We start from the raw sequence: 21,763 nt of genomic DNA on the forward strand, positions 1-21,763 counted from the left end.
AACGACACATTTAAAATATACGAACTCTTGGAGGACAATGATTGAAACTAAAAACAGTTATGTTTTCTGATGCCGACTTGTGGTTGAAAATTCAAAGATGGTTGAATTTTAAATTTCTATTTACAAGTCATGCCAGCCAATTCATACCATCCAACTTTTCTCACTCAATAAGATTTGTAGGGTTAGTTTCGTATTTCTACCTATTCGGACCATCCAAGGCTTTCTCACTTAATAACAAGACTTCTAGAATCAGTTATATATTTCTATATGTAAGCGAACGTAAAACATGGAAATTGACAAGGACACCATTTTGGAACGAGGGGGTGTATTTAGTTTCTCTTCACACTTCGCAACCTGCATCCTTACTCTATAAATACCACCTCTAGCCCTTACATTTCCCTCACCAAAACATTCTTACAAACCAAATCTATCATTTCCATTCTCCACCTTCTTCCACCTCTTTAATCACATTGAAACTCCTAAGGCATCATGGGTGTGATCAGTTATGATATGGAGGTTAACTCCTCAATCCCTGCTACCAAGATGTTCAAGGCCTTTGTCCTTGATGCCGACAACCTCATCCCCAAGATCTTGCCACAAGCAATTAAGAGTGTTGAAATCATCCAAGGGGATGGTGGAGTTGGAACTGTCAAGGTCATCTCCTTTGGCGAAGGTACCCAATTCAAGAGCGTGAAACACCAAGTTGATGGGCTTGACAAAGAGAACTTTGTCTATAGTTATAGCATCATCGAAGGTGATGCTTTGATGGGTGTGCTTGAGAAAATATCTTACAAGATCAAGATCGAAGCTTCCTCTAATGGAGGATCCCTATGCAAGAACAACAGCAAATACCACACCAAAGGTGACGTTGGGATCACGGAGGACCAAATCAAGGGTGGCAAAGAGAAGGCCTTGGGAATGTTCAAGGCTGTTGAGGCCTACCTCTTGGCAAATCTGGATGGCTACAACTAATACTGCTAAGAGTTATTGGAAGCCCTTTTTTATCATCCGTTAGAGGTGTTACTTTTTATGTTTTTCATCCTGCCAAAAACAGTTTTCGGCTTTTGATTGTTGGGTTGCTTGTACTGTTGGATTTGATTGAAGATATGCTATACTATTTCAATAATTATACTAAGAAATGTTTATGGTTAATTAATATTGAGTAATTTGTATTGGAATATGGGAGTGCAGTAAATGAATTTGCAAGCTTCTAATTAAAAGTCTTCCTTATTTTTTTTCAAAATGAGCATGGTATAACAAAATGAGTATATAGGGGCATTTGAACCGTTACATTCACTAATAAGTTAAAGCCAGTGTATATATAAATACTGAATTAAGGAATTTTTAATTTTTATTTATTTATTATTATTGGCAAGAAACTCACACATAACTCACACATCCACTTTGTTTCTTTGGGGACTCGAACCCTCACCACCAACTCTAAAAGGTAGATGAAATATCAAGGGCTGCAAGTTGGGCTGGCTAACCCAGCCCAGTCCCAACCCAACCTCAACCCAACATCCACTTTGTTTCTTTGGGGACTCGAACCCTCACCACCAACTCTAAAAGGTAGATGAAATATCAAGGGCTGCAAGTTGGGCTGGCCAACCCAGCCCATTCCCAACCCAACCTCAACCTGAAATCTGGTTGGGTTGGCCAGGCTGAATTATACCCAACATGGGTTATGCTCATAATCCAGACCGAATATTTTCGAGCAGGCCGGGCCGGTTGACCGGTTGAGTTTTTTTTTTTTTTTTTTTTTTTTTTTTTTTTTTTGTTTTTTTCCAGAAATTTATATATATTTGATTATATTATTACTAAAAAAACAAAATATTTTAGGGAAAATCATTTCAGCTCCCCAATCGCCTCCATCTCTATTCTTGTCCTTGACTCTGAACTTACCCTCTTTCTCGATCCCTCTGTAACTGCAAACTACAAAATCTACAAGAATCAGAAGTTCAAAACCCATATATTTCATTTTATCTATCTGTCTGCAAGAATCAAAAGTTCAAAACCTATTACCTGTATCAAAATGCATATCGGCATATCATTTCAGATTGTTCAAAAAATCAAAACGCATATCTTTCAGTTTCCATCGCCCGCTATTCCAATTCGGGTTCGTCGTTCACAAGCTTCAGCCACTGTCTCTCAACTCTCAAGCTTGTCCCCCCCTCTCTTTATGACTGCTAACTTGTATTTATGGGTTTTGTTTTAATTTTTGGAATTAAGTGACAGTGGCGGCAGAGGCAGAGGAACGGTGGTGGCGGTGGTGGTGGATCAAATTTATGGCTTGATCTCGTTTCAGATTGGAAACTTGAAACTCTTGTGGATGCTAGATCTGTCAACTAGGCCACCACCGGCGGCAGTTGGACGGCGGCGGCGGCAGAGGGGACGGCGGCAGAGAGAGAAAGAGGAAGAAGAGAGAGGAGAGAGAAAGGAGAAAGGAGAAAGGAGAAAAAAAATTAAAAAATAATTTTTTATTTTATTTTGGGTTGGGTTTGGGTTGAGCGCAAGCCCAACTCGAACATGTCTGGGTTTTGACAAAACCCAACCCGAACATGAGTTCGATTTGTGAATTTAAAGCACAAATTTCAAAATTTCTAGGTTGGGTTTGGGTTGGGCTGGGTTAGCCTGTCCAAGTTACAGCCCTAGAAATATGACTGGATTACAAAACCCTTGGTAAACCAAGAAAACTAAAATACATATTTTAGTCATTACTACTAAATGTATAGATTTTGATAGAGAAGGAACCTGGTAAGCTTTTTAGAGCAGGCAGTTGCTTAATTATTTTTAAAATTTGCATTCTGATGTTTGATAATTAAATTGACTAATTTGTATGCTATGTCCGGATTAACTCTTCTCTATTTGCTCAAGAAAAGGCATACTTCTAAAAAGCTAGCAAAAATAAGATAAAGATGAGTCATATCCACGCCATTATTTGATATCGAACTGATTGTTGAAGTTTATATGACTGGTTTGGATTAGCAGAGAGCCAAATGGGTATGCTGACACTATTTTTGGAGAATGCCGAATTGTTGACCCTTGAAGCGGCATGCTCAGCCGGGCGTGCCAGAACCAACAGCTTGGTTTGAAATTGAAATTGGGTGGTCGAACTTAGTCTCCTTTGAAGAAATAATGGACTAGACGATTGTAGAAAAAGAGAACATAAAACTTTTTTTATGGTTCTAATTGCCTTAATTAAAAAGACTTTTAAATCAAGAGAATTGCAAGAGTAAATAAAAAAGAATGAAACTAATATGGAAAGGAAATGATTTAATAGTAAATTAAAATTGATTGCTGGGAATGGAATTAAAATAACAAAGAGATTTAAGGAATCTATTGTAAAAGGAAATTGAAGAGAGAAAGGTAACAACTAATAAAGAAACTGAATCAAACTAGAATAATTAACTAAAGGAAAGTCGAATTGAGCTATTAGAGCTGAATTAAACTAAAGGAATTAAGTTTAACTAGGAAGCATGATTAAAAAGAAATTGTACTAAAATGATTGTTTGACAGGTGTTGGAAGAATTTTTTTTTTTTTTTTTTTTTTTTTGTGTGTGTGTGTAAAAAATACACGGTCACGTGTGATGTGTAAATTTTTTATTTTATTTCTAGCAGTATGTTAATATACACTCACCAATGTGTAAAATTGTTGTGTATTTTATCCCCACCATTTTACACAGTCACATTAACATATTTTCTTTTTCCTCTATCTTTCTCATTAATCAACCATATATTAAATAGGCTTGTAAAATTTATGTAGGGTCGAGGCATAATACTGGTTGGTTCTTATTAGAAGATATATTTTTACACAAACGTATAAAACAACCTCTGCAACAAAAAGATAATAATCCAAAATTATTATGACATAGATTTACGAGAAAAAAATAATATACACGGTTGAATATGCTCTTACAACGACTTTCATTACAATTATTTATAGTGTTCAAAGTCTCCTAAAATAATTACTTCCTAAATCTATGCTATTGGATTATATTCAACTTCCCAAAACTACTCCAATTGAAAGCCTGCTAATCAATAAATCACTTAAATTGTTGTATCACCCCATAGTGATCCCTGTCAATTAAACTATATTGAAGATAAATACCCATAAGTCCTTAATAATAAAGGCTCATATTCTAAAGCAACCACATTAAGCATAAACCTCACCTCATCTTTTACCAATTCGATCTATTTGATTCAAAGTCTCTCCCACTCATGGTAATCACTGATAAAAATAAGACCATTATCTTGATAAAATATGACCACTATCTTTTCCACATTCAGATTAACCGAGGGGGGAACGTGATTTTCTACTACACTCCACTGCCACCTAACATCATTGCCACATAATTTTGTCAAAATGGGTGTCAACACGAAGTGTCTATTTTTTTCCCCAAAAGGAAAGTTTTTTTTACTAGAAATGGCCGAACGAGCAATGTTCAATGCTAAGCTGTGATGTACGCCATTTTTTGGCCGAATTTTATCGTTTAGAACCTCAAAACAAGGTTTTTGTGTTGTATAAGAGGCCTATTGATTACTTCGGGATCTTTGTTTGTGGCCTAAATGAACTCGGAATTCTTTTAGTTAGTAGTTTTTGTTGATTAGGCTTCTTATTTATCTTTTTGTAAACTTTTTAAAACTTTATTTTTCAACTTATTTTGGAGTATTTGTTTTATTAGATTTCTTTATGGTATAAGGTTTTGTGATGCAATTTCTATTGTCCAAAAGTGTATGTGTGTCATTTATTAAAATATTATGGATAATAATAATATATATAATTATTATTAAAAATAATAATATATATAATATTATGGTAATGGTTTAACATGTTATACTAAACTAATATAATTTTTAGTAGTATAATAATAAGAAAACAAAATATAAATATATATATAAAGAACATATTATTAGGCCGATGCAAGAATTTGATTCTATGTCCAGACGGATTCGCTTTGATATGGTGCTAACGGATTCTATAGCGTCTGTCTCTCAGGATATAACGACACTTCTTTCTTCGGCAGCAGCACTGCAAACCAAAGAAATAGGCGAACCAGCTCGGTGTAGTACTCTCTTTCTTGACGAGACTCAAACTCACACACTAACACTATGTGTATGAAAAGAAGGGAGAAGAAAGGAAGAGAGAATAACTCAGAAGCAGAGAGAAGATTTATGAATTTTTGGTGTATTTTGTAAATGACCCAAGGGAGGTATTTAGAGGCATGCAGGTGCCTTTTCGGTTGACCCGAACAGTTACGGGACATAATGGTTTAGCCTGAACCATCGCTAAAAAATGGGGTGCACTGGTTCACACCAGGTGCAACCCTTGGATGCACTGGTTCGGGTTAGACACAACCATTCGAAAGCCGAACCCAATTCAAAATAGTGATACCCACTAGAGTAAGCCCAGCCCAAATATAAAATTAAGCCCAAACGCCAAGGCCCAAATCAATAATCTGTTTAATAAAAAATTAACTGGATTTTACAACTAAGCCTAAGCCTGGAGGGGGTAGTAAAAAATTTGCGCCCAAAATTTCCTATAGGTCCTCTTTTTCTTTAAAACTTGGGTGCCCTTGGGCCAAACCCAAAATCCAAACTTGGGCTATATATACTCTTATTAGTTTCATGTTATTTTCAATGTGGGTCGACAACCACCTTATCAAAACACCTTACTTTGGGAATAATTTCTTATGCACTCGGAAACGGATTTGAGAAAATAATATACCACGTCCATCTCCTTGTGGAGAGGAACGCATTCATCTATAGATCTGCAAGAAATTATTAGTGGGACCCACTTTAAATTTCGCCCAAAGTTTATGTTTTCTATGCTTCGTTTGCAACAGTTTCCTTGTGATTTAGGATTTTCTTTCATTATAAATACATGTAATGTAAAGACCAAAATCACCTATTCAATTATCAATAATACATCATATTTTTTTTTTTGTGAATTTATTTCTCAACTTTATGAACTCAAAGTTATTTATAGTTCCTTGTGAACTTTCATATCTTCTGGTTACATAATTATAATAGTATACTGAAAATATAGTTAGGTTGGGAAATTGAGCAACTAGTAAACTAGTGAATTAGGGAGAGTAGACTAAAATAAATATAATAAATCCTATGGCATAATGATATCTTATTTTCTTTCAAAGCTAAAGGTAGGAAGGGTTGATCAAAGTCCTCCCAATAGCAGTATTGAAGTCATTTGGAAAAAAAAAAAAATTAAAAAAGAGTGAGGAGGATTAATTACATGATGGTGGTGTTGGGGTGTGCGTGTGTGTTTTTTGGTGGGATATTCTTAGGGGAGAAGAACATAGTCTTTTCAATGTATTCTTCACATATTTCACATAGTTAACCACGGGTTCATCTTTCATCTATTTTGTATTTGTAGATTCTAGCATACTTCCAGTACAAAGAGTGTTATAAAAGCAGTTCAAGAATTCTTGTTCCATTTGTTCCCAACTATCAGTGGTTCCGGATGTTATGTCTGTGTACCAATTGAAAGCATTTCCTTTGAGGAAACAAACTGCTTGACTAGAAGATCCCCTTCTAAGCCAACACCATTGCAGGTTTCGGTAAAGTATGCGATGTGTTGTTTTGGATTGCCTCTTTCTTTAAATTATTGGAACATGGGAGTTTCATACCCAACTGGCATCCTTATATTATCAATTCCTTTTATGTAAGGTTTAAATACGTCAAAGTGTTTCGAGGAATATTGCCACCATATTGTGAATTGATCACTCTAGTGAACATGTCTTGATGTTGTTTGATGGATAATGAAGCAATAGAGGGTGCAAGATTAGTTTGGTTTTCACCTTGCTTGGACGTGGATGTATGATAAGCCTTGTCTGCCATTATTCCCTTTAGTGTGAAACCGGGAGGGTGCAAGAGTTCTTGACTTTACTTACCAATTCTTTGAGCTTCAAGCTTATTTGTGAGAGAAACAATTCGTAAGTATTTCTCCTTAATAGTCTTTGTGAGCTTCTCAATGGCACGAGCCATAGTTGCAAGTTGTTCCTCAAGCATGGTGGTGGTGGTCACCACAGCCAACATGAAGACTGAACTAGACGAGGTCTTTGGACTTGGGTAGTCAACATCACTCGAACGTATAGCAAATGAACCTTTTTAAAAGTTCTTTTAAACTTTGGGGACTTCCTTCATGGCACCAAGGGAAGTAAAGGAAACATAATTGTGAGTCTCGACATTTCCTTGCCGCGGTAAATGTTACGGGGAAGTCTGCATTTTTTATTTCCTTTTGAAATGGAACTCCCTCGAGTGGCTCTTACGGAGATGACGCCACTAGGTTTTCTTACCCCCAGGGAGTCTCTGGTGGTTTAGAACTGAGCCTTTGCAAGCTTGGCTTGATTGATCTTTGCCATACCCTGCTTACTTGCAAAATGAATAGCCACCTTAGTTTTCCTTTGAGTTGACGAACGCAATGAGTTGGTGCTTCTTCTCGAACGAATGACTACGCTCTGTCCAACCTTCATTGCAGCTACATTGTTGGTAGTTGTGATAGTGACCTTCTTAGCATTCTTGCTAGTGTTCTTCAAGCCTTAAGCGTGTTAAACATTTTTGGAGGTTGTGATACCCCTCGATTTTAGAGCCACGGGTGATCAAGTCCGAGCACAGATCCGAGGGATACCAAAAAATTACGTATATAAACAAGCATGAGTACAAAAAAAATTAAAGAATAAATAATTAAGCTAAAACGAATCTAAATAATAATCCTTAAAATGCTAATTAAATAATCCTCTAATAAAATCCCCAAATCCTCCAGTAATATTACAACACGGGAATCCATCTAGTGGACTCCTAATAATATCTAAACTGAAACAAATAACTAAACTAAAAAGGAAATCCAAAACTAAAACATAAATAATAGTCCTATGTAGTAGAAAGAATGAGTGACTGTCTCAGCTCAGCACGAATAAGCTCTAAGACTGGAACCATCCGATACCCGAAAAATAATAGTGGGTCTGGCCCACGAACAAGTCCTACTCTACTACAATCCAAACAGAGACTCGATATGCAGATACATCCTAGATAACTCAACAATAGCTAAATAGTCCATATATGTATAAGTACACACTATAGGATGCTCACTTGACCATAGGTCTATCTCAACCTGAATAGAAGGTAACATGGAAATCGCACATAAAGTGTGCATATATACCTAGACCTACCAGGGTACCCAGATGTCAACAATGTCCAGTTATCCATCCTAGGCGATATACGCACCATAACCATGATCTTGAGACTCAAGCTCATATCACGGAACCATAATCATATATATATAAATCCACCCAAAAATAAGGTATGTCATTCAACTGTTTATTGACCTGACAAAAATATAAGTAAGACTTAACTTTTATAGTTAATCCATTCGCTTATTCCAGAATAGGTAAGACTTAGCATTTTGAGCTAATCCGTTCCTAATATGCTACCGTTCCATATTGGTGTATATAATCCACAAAACAATCTAATAATTGATAAAACAGAATAAAGTAGTTTATCAATTAAAATCCAGAACATGATATAATGAAAATCAATTATCTAGCTGAGCATATTATACTAAAATATTCAAAAGAAATTTCATAATAATCCATTTAATTTGCTAGAACAACACCAAGTTCCATATCCATTGACAGCATGCAAATAAGTATTCAAATTTCATGATGTCCAATATTTTAGCATATTAACATTGTAGACAGTAAATTTTAGTGGGCTTTGGTTTTGACAAATGGACCCATTAAATATGAGCCTAATGTTTAATTAAGTTATTTAATTGGCCCAAGCTTGGTCCACTTAAATTATTTAATTAGCCCAACCCAGGTGATTAAACGGAAAGATAGTTATTCATAACAAAATATATTTGGAATAATTATTTTTAAGGATAATTATCATAACATAACCGGCCTGGCCCAGTTATGATTTTTTCCTTATTAGGAGAGGACACGTATCATTATCCTATTAATCCAAGAAGCCTATAAATAGAGGCTTGGAGGAAGAAGGAAGGGAGGACACAAATTCAGAATTCAGAAGTTCAGAAATCCAGAGACTCAGAAATCCAAGACACACAAATTTAGAAATCCAGAAGGTCTAGAAATTCAGACACAAATTCAGAAATCCAGAATGTCAAGAAATTCAGACACAAATTCAGAATTTAGAAATCCAGAATTCTAGAGAGAAATACAGAAACTCTGCCCAAAAGCGAAGAACACCAATCACATCAAATCGTGCCGTTCTTAATCAAATTTCACGGTGATCAACAACAAGCACATCAAATCGTGCCGTTCTTCATCCAAATTCCACGGTGATTCAAGATCAAGCTCGTGCAGCCCTTGAATCCAACCAACAAAGGAGATTGAATTAGAGGACCTTATTCTGTGTAAAGAATATTATTATAGAGAATTGTACTCCAAGTTTTATAAATTAATAAAATATTATTTTTGCTCCTATTTTGTTCTTTATTCTGTATAACAAAATTTGTGTGTACAAATTTTTGGCACGCCCGGTGGGACCTCCTCTGCCTCTCATCTCTTTCTCCTACATCAAATCCTCAACAAATTCATCATCAGATTCTATGACTTCCAATAAGATTCAGATGAAGAACAAGAATACCACCAAAAACATCGCGGTCATTACAGACAACATCAATACCATCACAAAGGTGGTAAAAAGGTTGCAACTTCGTCAAGTGGTACAAACACCTCTGCAAGTTCAATGATGGGGAGCATGGTCAAATCATCTATTCCTGCCAAAAGATAGCACGATGCGATAAAAGTCAATTCTACCAAATCTGTCAAAGTAACAACTCAAACTCATACCGCCTTCACCTCGCTGGGGGCAAGGAGGAAGGTTCCTACAACCTCAAAGGTTTCTCCAGTCACAAGTTCAAGTTCCACCTCGCTGGGGGCAAGGAGGAAGGTTCTCATAACCTCAAAGGTTGTTTCAGTCACAAGTTCAAGTTCAAGGCTGGTCCACCCAAGGCCAAAGACTTTTTCTGACTCCATCACTATGCCAGTCATGATGACGAGTACTATCTTGTACGAAGAGCAATTGATGACTATGGCCCATGCAATTGAAAGATTACAACACTCTCTCAAGGAGTAAGATCTAAAAATTGCCTCATTGACAGAAAAGTTAAAATTGCATGATGACAATGCCGAGTCATGTAATGACCCGGTCATTTTCTTCCTTTTCCCTTTTTCTTCAAATTTTGCTGATAAATTTTTTCCGTTGTCTTTTCTTTTCTACGGACAGTTTTTCGTCGCTAGTGTTATCTCGAGTGCTCAGAATTGGTTTCTAAGACTCTTTCATATGAATTGACAACTTCCTTTGAGGACCGAGTTATTTTCGCATTTTTCGTTTTTGGACACTATGCGCTATTTCGTTTTTCCCTATTATGTCATTTTCCCTATTTCGTCTTATCTCCGTTTGTCAATTTTTGGCACAACCTTACTTCTTGTGCTCGGAGTTGGTTTTTGACTTCACATATCCTTATTGTGAGTGGTTTCCACGAAATACGTATCTTTACTTTTGCAAGAAAGTACTCTAGTTGCTCCCGGTGCCCATAGAGGCATGAATGCATAAATCTTTGGAATTAATTTCATTTCTTGGGGTGCTTTTCATAAATATCTTTTGAAGATATTTTATTTTAGGGGCATCTAAGAAAATATCTTTTGGAAGATATTCTCATTCTGGGGCAGTTTCGCAGTTAACCCTTTTTGTAGGGGCCATTGTGCAATTAACGAAAGTTATTGCAAAATGTCTCGTCTGGAGCCTGGATTCTCGTACGGGATTCATTTTTACTTTTTATTGACTCGTAAATTCATAAAATTCCGTTCTAGTTGTTTTTCTCCAATTTCAGAGTTTCTGGACCCGGTTGCTACCGAACTTGTTCGGGGCATAACTTTCTGCTCAGGACTCAATTTTTAATGTTGTTTCTTTTGTTGTTCATATTTTCTCATTTTGAATCTTTTTCGTTCACGGAGTTTTTCCGTTTGAGGGCGTTTGCTCAAAATCCAATTTTTCGGACCTAGCGGGGCCCTTTCGGGGCACTTTTGTGATTTGCTATAAATAGGTGCCTTAAAGAAGAAAAATCAGATTTTCTTCTTCTTCCTCCTCTCCTTGCACGACCAAAGGTAAACATGGATGCCCATGGAGATGCCATCTTCTCTCTCCTCCTTTAACCTACTTTTCCTAAGTGAAAATCCTTCGACCTTTGCATTTGTTGCTCGCCTCGTCGTGCTCTACCATTACCCCTTATTAGAAACCATTTCTGACCAAATTTTGAGTTTGGGATTTAGGCCAAGTTTGGATTTTCATGGGGCTTCTTGGAGATTCATATAGATCATGTTGTCCCCGACAAAACTTAGGAGTTTTGATGGCTTTTGAGATTTTCATCTCAAATTGAGGTAGGGGGTGTCTTAGGATTATATTTGTGTTGTATTGATGATTATATATGCTTATATAACTTGTATGCATGTTTTGTATAAATCTTGGAATTTAATTTTAATTAATTTCTTTGTAAAGGATTTAATGCTCAAGGATATGTATGACTTGGAATTGAATTGTAACATGCTAGGAAATTATGTTTGGATATGTTGGTTAACATATATTAAATTTGGCTCATTTGATTCAGAATTACAACTTTTATTTAATATTTATCTTTAGTGAAAGTTTAAAACACATGGTTGTATCAAGTATGAAATCAAGTTGTAATGTGGTATTTAAATAGGCCTTGGCATGTTCTCTAACATAGATTAAATTGAGGGCATTTGGAATTGTTTAAAAATCTAGAGGAAATTAATTAATTAGCCTGATTAATTTTGTTTTAAGTGCTTTAATCACTTAAATTGTCATTTGATGTTATATATGTGATGACCATGACATGTCCTTCAATATATATTAAATTAAGGTTATTTGGGATTAACTTGGAATTTAGAGAATTTAACTATTTATGTCTAATTAAATTCTATTTTATTACTCCATGGATTTAATTGCATTTTGGAAGTTGTTTTTATATTTAAATCATGGATTTGGATTTGGTGTATGTTCACTTGATTACTTTTGAGCATTAGATAACATAGTTGTTACTTTTATATTCATGAGAATTTGTTTTTCCTTATTGAATATATTGTTGCTACGTGTAAGGAATTGCACACTTTGTATTTGACATCTTTTATGCCATAGTAGTTGTAAACTTTGAGCATGTATTGTATAAGTTTCCAAAATTGGATTGTGCTTGGTAAATAGTTGATATCTTGTATATACATGTTGATATATATATACGTTGTTGCACAATTTGTTGATTTTGGAAACTTAGGGATGTCGTTGTTTGGCTACGGCTAGGACTTGGTTCTAGTACGGGGGATTGTCCCTCTATACAGTCTAGTGCGCACATAGGGAGGTTACCCATAGGCTAGTAACCCTAAAGTAACTATGTTGTCGGTCTGATCTGGCGTGACGTCCGAGTATCCACTTTGTTTGATTTCGTATTTTATTTCAAATTGATAACTAGATGATATCGTAACTTGTTGTTCTTTGTTTGATTTCCCATTTTAAGTTGCAAGATGTTAACTTTGAGAAATCATGCTTTAAGCATTGTATTGGAAGTTCCAATGTTGGTTAAATTACATAGATATCATAATTTGTGTTTTGATGTTCAAATGTAGTTTAGGAATGATCCTATAGATTCACTTTGAACATAGACGTTAGATGGCATAACCCACTCTTGTTGTTTTTGTATCTTGGATTTCAAGTTGAAGACTTTGACAATCTATATCTTGTTGTGTTATATAACATGTTTCCATGTTGTTTGAATTGCATAAACAATGTGATTATGCTAGAAATGTTTTAAGGTAGCTTAGGATGCTCCTTGAGTCTCATTTTGACATAGACGTTAGATGGCATGAACCCCTTTGATATGTTTCACCTTAAGGTGATAAAATTGTAAAATGCTAGGTCGATGCATGCTCATCTCCTACGAGTAGCTTTATGTTACTCACCCCTACGATACTGGGCACTCAAAACTTGAAGATTTCATTACCTTGGATCGTTTGGTAGCTTTATTTATCAAACTTGTATTCTTTGATTCTACGTATGTAAAGTGTACATAAGTACACTCCTTTTAATGCATTTTACATGTATGACATGAGGCCAAGGGCCATTAACTTGAAAGGTTACAAGTATTGTTTCCTCTAAAACTCAAGTATTGCCATTGTAGCTTATTTGTGAGAAATGGAGGCTTTGTATGCTAAAACTTGTTAATCGAATGTAAAGAGGCTTTAGGCCATGTTGGTACATCTATTTTATCATATTTCATGCACTTGCATACTCACTTTGGCAAACAACACCACCCTTGATGAAACAAAAACTCTAAGTAGCATTTTTAGGGAGTTTTACCTTATTCTGTTCCAAGGACATTTCAGGTACTTTACAATGTGTTTTTTTCATTTTTCCTCACGAGTCATGTAGAAAACTCAATTTTGAGTGGGGTTTCTTCTTTGTGTTTTTCCAGAAAATGTCATCTTGGCCCTCAAAAATTTATATTTGTCCAAAAAATCCTTGGTGCTAGGTTTTGCAGATTTTTAGTGCAAAGTGTGACGAACGATCCGCAACTTCCGAGGGTCTTGTGGGTGTATTTTAAGATTGTATTTTCAATTTAGGCAATTTGAAAACCTCCCAAAGCCTTATTTCCTTTCTTTGGGCAGCAGCTTGGAGAAATTTTTACCCCCTTGACCAAATTTTCTTGGGGGCATTCTGGGCATTTTACAATGTATTTTTTTTGTGTCCATCCTTGATCGGGGTAGGAAACTTTATTTTAGGGGGGGTTTGTTCTTTGAGTTTTTCTATAAAAGTCCGTTTAGATGCCTATTTTTTTCTCTCAGTTGCAGTAGTAGTGGGTTGACGGCACTGTAGCTGTCACGACCTTCATCGGGCCGCCGCGACGTCGATTTTGTTTTTGACCTTTCTCCCCCATCCGGACTCCAAATCAAGTGAATTTTTTTTTGAAATTGTTTAATTTTTCATTGTTTATCCAACGGTGTTCTTGGTTGCACCCAGATATTTCTGGATAATTACCAGTTTACCCCTTTTAGCTTTATTGCTCGTTTTTCTTTGTTTTGTCGTTTTTCCTTCATCCGGAATCCGAATAATGAAATTCTTGAGTCCATCATAATTAGTTTTTCATTTTCTTCCCAGTGGTGTGCTCGATAGCACTTGAATCCACTTTTTTACAAAATAACCATTTTGCCCCTAGGTTCCTTTTTGTCCGTTTTTGAAACGACACTTCCGCATTTGCTTTCCTTTGGGTTCCATGACCTCATTGAGGGTCACATTAGTGTCTTAGAGATGCATTGCATCTCTAGAGACCGTTGTTTCACCTGTCGCTTTCGCATTTTGGATCCATTATCGGGTCATCTTTTGGTCATCACTGACGCACCGGGTTTACAAAACTTGGGCCGTCACAAGTCAAGCAAAGGCTAAATTCCTCATTCTAATTCTATGCCAGAGACCACTCCAATTGATGATCAATATGACGTGTCCGCCAATCCAATAATTGATGCTGCCTCCGTCACTTCACTTTTTGTCCAACAACTTCAAGACATGATAGTGAATTACATAAGAGAACAATACAGTGGCATTCCTCAAATTGCTCGTATGTACTCAAAGCCTTACATAGAATGAATTGACATCTTAAAAATGCCGGTTGGGTATCAACCTCCAAAGCTTCAACAATTTGACAAAAAAGGCAATCCCAAGCAACATATTGCACACTTTGTAGAAACTTGCGGCAATGCTGATACAAATGGAGATCTCCTTGTCAAGCAATTCATTCGTTCCCTCAAAGGGAATGCATTTGATTGGTACACAGACCTCAAAGCTAAAGGTATCGACAGTTGGGAGCAGATGGAATGAGAATTTCTCAACCATTTCTACAGCACTCATCGTACTGTAAGTATGCTGGAGCTTACAAACACAAAACAGATGAAGGGTAAACCCGTAGTTAACTACATCAACCATTGGCGAGCTCTAAGTCATGACTGCAAGGATCGTTTATCTGAAATTTCTCCAGTTGAAACATGTATGCAAGGTATACGCTAGGAGCTTCTTTACATCCTACAAGGGAATAAGCCTCGCATATTTGAAGAGCTTGTTACACGAGCCCATGACATGGAACTTAGCATAGAAAATCATGGTGCTAGGGAACATGTTCCTGATATACCCGACAACTTTCAAGAAGATGATAAAAGTGAGTTCGGAGAAGAAGACAATATAATTCCTAACTCGGATGACGAAATAGCTTCATCTTTCATTGTAAGCATCATATCGAAAGACTTGCATCAAGAAATGCACCATGCTACTGTTGGGAAACATGCAAGTTTTAAAAACTTTTCGAGGGATTTTGATTCATAGATCTTGATTCATCACATAGAGACAAGTTTTATGTAAAAATAAAATATGATGTATTATTCAATTAATAGATTGAATACTTACATCAAAGGTCTAAGTAAACCTTTAAATCTTTCCTCTAAAGTGAATGTTCTCACTTATTGTAGATCCCTTAGCAAGATGCCTTCTCCTTGGATCTCCATCTTCTTGGTAATTGTTTTGCCTTTAGGAATCACTCATAAGCCTCCATGAATGACCTTGGAAAACTAGGCTTATGGGAGCCTCCATTAGATGAGAACATTAACCCTAATTTTCTTGAGAGAGAAAATAGATTCCTTTCTCCTTCTTCCAAAAATCACCGCTAAAATATACATAGACCAAGTATATATATAGGAAACATAAAGATAAGGAAACAATAAATCTTTCTCAATCTCTAATTCACATGTCTCAAATCTAATAGGATTCCAATATCAAGTTGGGCTATGAGTGAGAATCCTTTGGGCTTATTATTTTATTGGCTACAATGAATTAATAATTGGTCCAGTACATGGATCCAATTCAATTAATTCATAAATTAATTTCTACTCTACTAAAAGAAATTAATTGAACTCCAATTAAATAATAAATAACCTCTTAAGTCAATGTTGCACTTTAACCCCTATATGCATAATTAGTTATCGGATAAATAAAGCCATCAATCCGACTACTTAATTAATATATTTATTTTGGTACCATTGATTATATCTGGCTCGATCACAATAAATTATTTGTTTGACAAAAATAATAATTTAAATAAATAAATATATAATAAATCATTTTGTTTAAAAGCACACGAAGGCCTGCGAATTTACTTTGTGATCAACCATAATCAATACAAAATAAATACAAGTAGCAATGATGCAAATATTAAAAATATAACCCTCTAACTATTAATTACATAACTACCCAAAGTGTCGATCTAAGGATCCCGAAGTATCCGCCGAACAAATCAAAGTAATTATTAATTAATAAAAGAGTTTATACCTTTCTCATGCTAAAGAGTCAAATGCCATGACGGTAATAGGCAGTAATTGCATACGACGGCTCTCGCAATATATCTCAACCTAACGCGGATCCAGTTCAAATCTTAATTAATTATGAGTCCATCCATAATTACCGACTATGAACAATTTATGATTACTATTTATATTCATGTATTGATCGCCATCACATACATATATAAATATCTCTTGTAATCAAATAGACACTATCAATTCCATAATGAATTGAAACATAATACATTGAATTCACCAATTGTATAAAGCATAAATATTTCAGATACGTTAGGAACATTTGTCACTTTAATCCAAACAGAAATTTGCTATGTCAGGGCATATAAATCCCAACAGCTACAACAATGACTTCAACCGAATGTGCAAAATCACAGGGGGTATTAAGTCAAGGAAACCAAGAAGAAAATTGTCAAAGTCACGACGAGATAGTCCGTGCCCTCCTATATAAGCTTGGAATGTCGTCTAATTCTTGCAAAGTTGAAGAAAATTATTAAAGTTGAATTGCTTCTAGATATAAGCCTAAACTGTCGATGACACTCCTTGACATGAGTTAACACTGTCTGCCTGAAAAAAAAATCTGGAGTTCCTTGATACGAGTTTAAACTATCTCCCAAAAAAAAAAAAAATGACACTCCTTGACATGAGTTTAAACTATCTACCTGAAAAAAAAAAAAATTAAATAAATAAATAAATCAAGAACTCCTTGTTACGAGTTTAAACTGTCTCCCAAAAAAAAAAAAAAAAAAATTGACACTCCTTGACACGAGCTTAAACTGTCTACCTAAAAAAAAAAAAAAGTAATAAAATAAATAAAAATAAACTTCTCTCTATTGAACTACATAATGACTTGATCCTCTTTTAAGGGTACGTAGGCAGCTTAGAATTTTATTCTAAGTTTAGTATGATGCTACCAAAAAAAATAAAAAATAAAAAATAAAAACTCCTTAGAGTTATAAATATGGAAAAGGGTGCTCATCACATGATATCAAAGGTGTTTGCCGCTGTAGTCAACTTGGCTTGCTATCAAGATGTTACTGCTGCTCGTCACAAGATATCAAATGGGCTAGTCGCAATTTGTCAACTTGGCTTACTGTCAAGATGTTGTCATTTATCATACGATATCAAAAGTGCTCGTCGCACCCTATCAACTTGGCACGCCACCGAATTATAGCTGTAAGTGAAATTTTGGCCTGTCGCTAAATTATAGTTGTAAGAAAGAAATTAAACCCACCGCCAAAGTGTAGCTGCAAACAATAATTTTGGTTCTTCACCAGAATCGTAGTTGCAAAAGAAAATTTGATCCATCAGCAAAGTCTAGTTGCAAAGAATAATTTTGCTTCATCACCAGAGTGTCGTTGCAAAGGAAAATATTTTTAGTTCGACGTTAAGGTGTCGCTAAAAAAATGACTTGTAGCCAAGACGTTGCTGAATAATCCGATTCGTTGCAATATCACTAGAAAGAAAAAAAAAATTTGCTCGCCACTAGAGTGTCGTTGCAGTGGTCGGTTCGTCGTTGAGGTGTGGTTGGAAGAAATAAATAAATTTGACTTGTCGCCAAGGCGTTGCTGAAGAATATGGTTCATCACCAAGGTTTTGTTGCAACAAAATTTTGACTCACCACTGATGTGCTGTTGAAAGAAAAAAAATTCTACTCATCGTCGAGGTGTTGCTGAAAGAAAATTTTGGCTTTCCGTCGAGGAATTGTTAAAAAAAGTTTTGCTCGTCGTCAAGGTGTTGCTAAAAGAGAAATTTAGCTTTTAGTTAAGGTATTGCTAAAAGGAAAATAATTATGCTCGCCACCAAGGTGTCGCTGGAAAATAATAATAATAATAATAAACAAAAATAAAAAAATTTGCTTGCCGCCGAAGTGTTGCTGAAATAGAAATTTAGGTTTTCATTGAGGTATTGTGTCAAGGAAAATTAATGGCATCACCAAGCTATTGCTAAAGTAAAAAAAAATCAATCACCACACGGAGGCATAGGCATGCAAGCTTCATCTGTTACATTTTTACAGCATCTGCAATAACTTCTCGTCATGGTGCTCGTGGCCCAACTATCATGGATCGCTCACTCTGTGCTTCCATTTGATAGTTGTGTTGATAAATTGCGGTTTATTGGCTTCATCATCTCCATCTCATCTAAGAATGGTTCTATTTACATCTTTCTATCGGAAGGTGGATCAAGTTACAACCAAGATAATGTGCTAAAAGAAAGCTGCAAAAAATAAATAAAATAAAAAAAACAAAAAAAAAATCCTTTTGGATGTGTCTTCATTGCTGATGAATGTGGATAGCTATATTTATCTGCCTTGTGTGAACATGAAGGAGGACATGGTATAACCACCTTGGGTTGATTGAATCATCATTTGAAGCATTGCAAGTTCTTGCAAAATTATTGATATGTTTGAAGCTCAAGAAAATAAATTCAAATACAGTATGTTGTCTTATGAGAATGGCAGCAAACTGGAACCCCACTATATGGCAGTGCAATTGGAACCCCACTCTATGATAGCGCAATTGAAGACCTATGGATCATAGTTGTCCTCATTGAGAAGAAAGCTTCTGGTGGAAGAGATGGATTGAATTAAATTACCGATCAAGGTTAACTGCCACAAATAAGGAAAAAGGCTTGGAGGCAAAGTTGATTGGAGTCGGCATTGACTGCATGGAACAGCTTTTGTGTCGTTCTTGGATCCGTAACTGGAGAGCTGATTCTTAAGAAGTCCTGTAAAAAAAAAAAAACTCCATAACCGAACCACCTTTTCACGTGGCAAGTATGGGTTTGTTCATACAAACAAAGGCGTCCATCAGTCTTTGATCACTCCATTGTTGGTTGTAGGCGGGTCTTTGATCTGCATAGCAAAACTCCACTAACACGAGTCTTTGATTAGGCATAGCAAAAGACTAGTGAACGACAATCTCCATGGGCGATTATGGATGAAAACAAAATTGACTGTTTTGTCAAGGTGATTCCAATCTCTGCTTCTGTTGAAAAAAAAAACACAACCAGTTGTTGAGGCGTAAAAGGGGAAAAAAAAAAGAGAGGAGAAAGAAGAGAGAAAAAAAAAAAAAAAAAAAGGAAAGGAAAAAAAAAAGAAGAAGAAAAAGTGGCGTGAGAAAAAAAAAGAAAAAAAAAAAGAAAAAAAAAAAAGGAGAGAAAAATCATACCGATTATTTGTTCGAGTAGAAGCCACAGTCTAACAAGTCTTCAGAGGTTCTGAAATTGATGCCTAACCCTATAACAGGAATAGGTATATATAGACAATAAAATATCTTCTATTTGTACTGGGATTTGTATAATTCATTTCAAATAAGAAAGTAAAATTCTAATCCAAAGTTGGATATAAAAGGGAAAGAGGAAATCTTATCAAATAGGAAAGTAAAAGTCTAATTTAAAGTTGGATAGGAAAGTGAAAAAAGAAAAAAAAAAAAGAAAAAAAAAAAGAAAAGAAAGTAGGATACTTCAAGTCTCACTAGAAAAAGGAGACAAATCCTGTAAAACTTGGGACTCGAAGTGAGGGCAATTTGTAGACACTAAATTTTAGTGGGCTTTAGTTTTGACAAATGGACCCATTAAATATGGGACTAATGTTTAATTAAGTTATTTAATTGGCCCAAACTTGATCCACTTAAACTATTTAATTAGCTTAGCCCAGATGATTAAATGGAAAGATAATTATTCCTAATAAAATATATTTGAAATAATTATTTTTAAGGATAATTATCATAATATAACCGACCCGGCCCAGTTATGATTTTTTTCTTATCAAGAGAGGATATGTATTATCATCCTATTAATCTAAGAAGCCTATAAATAGAGGCCTGGAGGAAGAAGGAAGGGGGGATACAAATTATAAATTCAGCAGTTCAGAAATCCAGGACACACAAATTCAAAAATCCAGAAGGTACAGAATTTCAGACACAAATTCAAAAATCCAGAAGGTCAAGAAATTCAGACACAAATTTAGAATTCAGAAATCCAGAATTTTAGAGAAAAATACAAAAACTCTGTCCAAAAGCGAAGAACACCAAGCACATCAAATTGTGCCGTTCTTCATCCAAATTCCACGGTGATTCAAGATCAAGCTCGTGCAACCCTTGAATCGAACCAACAAAGGAGATCAAATCAGAGGATCTTATTCTGTGTAAAGAATATTATTACAGAGAATTGTTCTCCAAGTTTTATAAATTAATAAAATATTATTTTTGCCTCTATTTTGTTCTTTATTCTGTACAACAAAATTTGTGTGTACAAGCATTTACTAACAAATTCTGGGATTTTAACATGTTGATTTAAATCATTTTACCCCCCCCCCCCCCCCCCAAGAAAGTCCAGAATTCCATTTAAATCCCTGCAGTTTCAAAAAAAAACCAAAAATACACCTACTGGTGTATTTCAGCAAGGAAGCCGCCTTCTCTAAAGAGGGAGCCATAACCTGAACTCCTCCGTCTTCTTCGCCTCTGGCAATGTTTAAACACCTCTGTAACTCTTTGTTAAGGTTCCTAGGGGTTCAATCTAAGTCCCGAATTTATTCTAGAAACTCATACAAACTCAGTATGCATCACTAACAACAATTAAAGTACATAAGATGAAACAGTTGATAAAATAAATCAATTTCAATTTACAACACATAATACAGTTAAAACTCAGAATTAATATGCATACAAGATTAGTTTTTAATGTCCGTTTAAATCCCTGAGATTATCTACGCATGCACAGAACACAAGTCTAAGGGAAAGAGTTAGCGATAGAACTTGCCTTTGAGATTTCGGACTAAAATCTCAACGTCGTCTTCCTAGATTTTTTGGCAAACCTTGACTATTCTCAATTCCTCTGTTGCCCTTGGTTTAACCCACCAGCAAGCTTCAATAACTTCTCCTTGGTTCAGCCTTTGCTCTTGGCCAAAACCTTAATTCGTTCTCTCAAACCTCTCTGTTCTTTCTCTCTGCCTCCACTGTTACGTGAATAGGGTTCTAAAATCCTTGGCAGACATGACCTTACATATATATAGGTTTATACAAACCCTAATCCCAACTCGATATTAAGTCGGCTAACACAAAAGAAAAGGAAAGAAAATTAAAATATAATTACATATACATATACTGTCCTATACGTGATAACCAAATATATGCATATAACCTATAATCATATATATATATATTCTACTAATCTAAATTACTATTATTAGCATTTATTATTAATAATTAATAATAATAATAATACACTATCCTTTTAAACATATATACTCAATTATATATATACAACCATGCATATATGGGTAAATATTCGTACCCATAATCAACTCCCATTCA

The 21,763-nt window shown here is 35.4% G+C and overlaps 1 protein-coding gene across 1 annotated transcript; it reads left to right on the forward strand.

The window, feature by feature from the left end:
* Positions 1–489: 489 nt before the first annotated feature.
* On the forward strand, positions 490–972 carry LOC132267008 (major allergen Pru ar 1-like). Its single transcript, XM_059768364.1, has one exon. It carries the CDS (start codon positions 490–492, stop codon positions 970–972), a length of 483 nt encoding a protein of 160 aa, XP_059624347.1.
* The last annotated feature ends 20,791 nt before the right edge of the window (positions 973–21,763 follow it).

This window comes from Cornus florida, unplaced genomic scaffold, assembly GCF_030987335.1.
Source record: "Cornus florida cultivar Cherokee Brave unplaced genomic scaffold, ASM3098733v1 CherokeeBrave_3.0.0_Hap2_Chr01, whole genome shotgun sequence".
Lineage (NCBI taxonomy): Eukaryota > Viridiplantae > Streptophyta > Magnoliopsida > Cornales > Cornaceae > Cornus > Cornus florida.